The sequence below is a fragment of the Mytilus trossulus genome, chromosome 8 (genome assembly GCF_036588685.1).
Source record: "Mytilus trossulus isolate FHL-02 chromosome 8, PNRI_Mtr1.1.1.hap1, whole genome shotgun sequence".
Taxonomy (NCBI): Eukaryota; Metazoa; Mollusca; class Bivalvia; order Mytilida; family Mytilidae; genus Mytilus; species Mytilus trossulus.
The window spans coordinates 53,989,394-53,994,458 of NC_086380.1; the positions used below are offsets into that span (position 1 = coordinate 53,989,394).

The 5,065-nt window shown below is 32.4% G+C and overlaps 1 protein-coding gene across 1 annotated transcript; it reads right to left on the minus strand.

Annotated features, from left to right (window-relative positions):
• Positions 1–755: 755 nt before the first annotated feature.
• On the minus strand, positions 756–4,595 carry LOC134681150 (actophorin-like). Its single transcript, XM_063540606.1, has 3 exons — positions 4,479–4,595; positions 3,036–3,307; positions 756–1,527 (listed from the first exon to the last, which is right to left on the minus strand). The coding sequence occupies exons 2-3, from the start codon at positions 3,305–3,307 to the stop codon at positions 1,371–1,373; spliced, it is 429 nt and encodes a 142-aa protein (XP_063396676.1). The 5' UTR covers positions 4,479–4,595; the 3' UTR covers positions 756–1,370.
• Between the last annotated feature and the right edge of the window lie 470 nt (positions 4,596–5,065).

The following is a 5,065-nucleotide window of genomic DNA, read 5'->3' on the forward strand; positions in this document are numbered from 1 at the left end:
CAGTAAACCAGGAGATACACTCAAATGACTGCGTGCAGCACAGTAACCCAGGAAATACATTTAAATGACTGCGTGCAGTACAGTTACCCAGGTTGTACAATCAAATGACTGCGTGCAGCACAGTAAACCAGGAGATACACTCAAATGACTGCGTGCAGCACAGTAACCCAGGAGATACATTTAAATAACTGTGTGCAGCACATTAACCCAGGAGGTACACTCAAATTACTACTGTTCAAGCAAACCCTTTAAATAAGATTGATTTCTGTTAATGTAATGTCCAGTGGCAAATGTTTCACGCTAAAAACATGATAACTAACAACAAAAGACTACCCCTCTTTTCTAAGATAATAGCTATTGAGATGATACAACCCTGTTTATGAAAGTCTTTCCACTTATGTACCAAACATTATTATGATATGATAAGTAAGCACTATAATTCTGTGAAAATACAGTTATTCTCATTAGGCCATACAAATATCCATAACCTGAGTGTAATAAGTTCAAAGGTTAATGAAGTGGAAGGCCCTATCATTTCTACTTTATATAATTCACAATACTGGAACTTGTCTCTTCAGTTAAAAAGACCTGTTCAACAATTATTTCTGACAGAAACAGAATCTGACTGTTGCCAAAGTACAAACAAATCTCAACAATTATAACCAAATACAATTTACATTAAACGTTGTTATCATGATTATTTCAAATCATTTTTTTGGGCAAACATGAAAAAGAAGAGAAGGAAAACTAATTATTTGTCCTGCATTTTATAATACTTTTCACATTTAAATTGGCATTTATACAAAATTTGTAGAAAAAAACTAGTCTATTTCCTTGATTGTTTATATTTACTATTGTTCATGGCTATCTGATCATACCACACATTTCCCTTGGGATGACGTATTACTGTTGATATCAGATATGTCTTAAAATGACAATCTCAACACACATACATGTATAAAAAAGAAAGTATAGGAAAAACAATATTTAAATAACAAACATTAAATAATTCAATGTTTAAATAAAGTCTTGATAATTCTTCTGGTAACATAAATTCATGAACAATTTAAAAAAAAAAAAATATTGATCACAATTTAAAGTTCTCAGGGAAAAACGTTTGAAATCCATGGCAACAAACTGACACAAATTTTTAACTACCCAAACTCATCTATCAGAAGCAGGATAAACGATAAGCTGATAGTTCTTGCTGTACAGTAATAGGTCGTGGTATTTCCATGGCAACAGTCATTGAGTGCACCCACTTGAATATCTGCACTGCCACCTGTTAGTGACACAAAGTTTAAGCAGTAAAGTTATGATTCATATAGCTATGTTTGAAAGTTTTATACACAACGCTGTCAATATAAGTCCTAAATCTTTTTCAATTTAGCTTCAATATCTGCCTCATCTAAATCACCTAGGTCACTTGCTTGCACTTCTATTTTAATAGCTTGTAATTTCTTTTTTACGGCATCTTTACTGGATGCATATATCATTTTTTCTTTCATCGAAGCTTCATCTGGACTCCTGAAAACGAAGAAATCGGTTTAATTAAAAACATAATTAGAGTTGTAAACATGTACTCTATAAAATAATAAAAAAAATAAGGGGGTAGACCTTAGTACAGGGAGATTACTCTTTAAATCAGTGATGCGTATGTAAAAGTCAATTTCCATCAATGTATTTTAAATTTTTGCCTGAAACATGTTGGAAATAATTCATGTAACCTACATATAGCAGCCTATATATATTTATTTATTGAAATTATAGACAAAAACATACATATTAGCTATCTCCTTGAACTGTAAGATGGAGAATAAGATGTGTTTGGTGAAAAAAAATCTATGTTTTTTTTTCTTTTTCCTTGTTTGAAAATGTAAAGTACATCCTGTCAGGCAATTTTAATGCTGAAGTATAATCATGACAATCAAAACAAATCAGTTCTGAAGTCAGCGAAATCATATTTTGTAATTCATCTACATGTACTATTGGATCGGTTACATTTGGTAAATGAGATTTTCATAAAAATCATGAAGGAATTATACTGAAAATCAAGAACGACATAAACTCCTCCCTGGAGCTTCCCTATAGCAGTTTTGTTTCTCTCTTGGCCTATTGGGGTTACCTTATTTACAAAATCCTGATTGTTTTTCTAGAGTTCACACAAAACAGTCAGTCCAGGCAAATATGACCATTGCAGAGCCTATGTCATCACGTTTTTAATTTTTTTCAAATTCTTCCATCTATAATGACATATTCCATGACTTTGAATGCATATGTAATGTTGATTTGAAAGAACAATGAATACTGTGCCCAATAAAACCAATGAAATTTCTCAAAAACTGATGGTTTGGAAAGTTGTATAGCTTATTATTGTGAGGGACTTTAAATTCAAGTGTACTGTTTTAAAATCAGTTGCTCTTGAAAAATATTATCCAATAGTGTCAATGATGCCACGGAGAAGACAACCAAAAAAGGGGAACTGATTGTTTTGATGTATAATTCTATTGTGAATCAGTATGTGACACAATAATGAAATAAAATTCATTATTAAGTTATAAAAAGAATGTACGCATTTAATGATGTATCTTGTCCCTTTGAAACATGTAAACATACATGTTATCACGGTGCTTTGATATTAAGAAAATCTTTAAATACAAGTGAAATTGTGTTTAATCTGTAGGACATATTCGTGTATAGAGAAGTAAAGGTACAAATATTGTTCTAGCCAAAGATCCGGTTGGACCCCCCCCCCTCCCAAAAAAAAAAATAAAAAAAAATATGAGGTTATCTAAGATATTATATACGTTTTCAGGTTGAGTGTATCATAAGACTTAATGACACAACATTTATTCTGTTTTTTTAGATATGATTTCTACATAATTTCTGTCGTCGCAAACTTCACGACACACGCTGGACTTCAAACCTGCAAACCGAAAATAAATGCCGGTTTTTCAGAAAAATGTGAGCTTTGTACATGGCTTTGTATTTGAGTAGGAACTTATTTTGAAGATAAGGGTAGTCGCATTACTCACCACGAAACAAGAATGATTTTACTATGTTGTTGTCCATTTTCTGTGGTGTAGTTGTAATCGTATAAAACGTATCTTGGTTCTTTCGGCGGCAGAATTTTCTTTAGCTCTTCAAAGGGTAAGGTTCCGACTTCAAATTCATGTTCGGCCACTATTTGCCTCTTCTCTTCTTTATTTATTAACAGTACTAGAGCGTCTAATAAATGCTTTGTTTTCAGTTTGGTGTCGTATGTTTTTACAACGCCATCACACAGACCAACTCCTGACATAGCCATCTTCAAAGAAAAAGAAAATATAACTTATTTGATATAGGTAGTGAACTTTTAGCAAAATCTTACTTTGCAGAGGAAGAAGACTAATAGCTAATCCCCTCTACTATACTGTGAATAAATGTAGGACAACTAGAAATTGTTAAAAATATTGCTGGACAACAAGGAAACTTAGACAACTAGTAAGAGTGTATAGACAGCTTATTAACAATCTGCATATGAAAAATGTGAAAAGAAAAACAATCATTCATGAGGAGTGAATATTAAGTAACATGTGACATTATGCTGTTCATAATATCATCAGTTGTAATCAAATCAAATATACAGTAAAATCAACCTTAATAAATTGGAGTCTAGACATACAACATTTTTTTAATCTAAGAATACGACAGATGTTTTTTATTTTTTTTTTGTTCGGGGGGGGGGCGGGGGGGGGGATCTGAATCATAAGTTTGAAACGACCGTAAAGGTAAAAAAAAACTGACAGATTGTACAAAAAATTCTGAAGAGTCTTTCTGTCTCAATATCAATTTAAAATGCACTGAGATGATCCAAAACCAAAGTAATTATAACATGTATAATAAGCTACCATAGTTTGAGTCTTTGTTACCAATCCAAAATTCAAGATGGCCCGCATCTGATTTAACAAAGTTTTACACAAGACTGACTAGACCAGTTGCGGTTTCATGGGGGGAAGGGTGTGTGCAGGGGTTGGAACCACTTTTTTTTTTTTAAAGATCAATGCATTTGAATGAAGACTAACGGTTGGAACACCTCCCACTTTATATTAACTTCTTAAAAGAGCATATCTTGCATTGAAAACAAAATCGTGCACTTAAATATGATACTGTGAAGATCTTTGGCGCTATGCTTTAGTGTGTACGGTCTGCCAAACAGAGAAAATATGATATTGCATAGCATCAACCAATTCACTTCACCTGAGGGGAGGAAGAAAAAAAGGGGGGGGGGGGGTATTGTCGGAGTCGTTTTGAATTTTTCGCGTCCTACTATATGTCCCCATTCAAATGCATTTATTGTCAAAAAAGGGGGTTCCAACCCCCCGGAACCCTCGCCCTGACTAATGTGTCCACACTTGTTTGTGAGACATGTACATTTCAATTTGATTTAATATGGAGCTAAAAAAATAATAGTACTTAAATAATATCAAATGTTTTACCTTAATTAATGTTGAGTTACACGAAAGCTTTGATTCTCCTTTAATATGTCAGTCTACTTGATTTTTATCCAATTTATAGCAAACATTTTGCTTTCTATTATTTTTGGTCACGGTTTTACTTTTTCCATATATGGGTAAATGAGTCTTTTTGTTGGCCATTTACTATGTTTTACCTATTTTAGGCAATACCTATTTTTAAACACATGTTTAAAGTAAGAATTTCTCCTTACCTGTATTCTATTTTAATACTACTGACAACATTGTATGTATATCATTGTATGTAAACAAAGATGTATCATATAATTGTTTTATCTTCGTCGTTTGAACTCATGTCTCATTGATTTCCTTAATTTTATAATGTTAGTCAGTAAAATCATTTTAATAAATTTATGATTCCCGAAATCTCTACCCCATATTTGGAAAAGTTCCTTCATAATCTATAGTCAGTGTGAAGATATAGAACATTAAGTAAAAGCTGTTTTAAAAAGCTTGCAGTCTCATTTCTGATGAAAGTGGAAATTGTTTTCTCTTTGTTAAATCTGTTCGGAATAGCCTCCTATATATATTTATAACCAACATTGATCAAG

Coding starts and splice junctions, on each gene's coding strand:
- LOC134681150 (XM_063540606.1), bottom strand. CDS start 3,307: ATGGCTATGTCAGGAGTTGGTCTGTGTGATGGCGTTGTAAAAACATAC. Junction 1,528..3,035: donor AAAATCATTCTTGTTTCGTG/GTGAGTAATGCG, acceptor CTTCGTTTTCAG/GAGTCCAGATGAAGCTTCGA.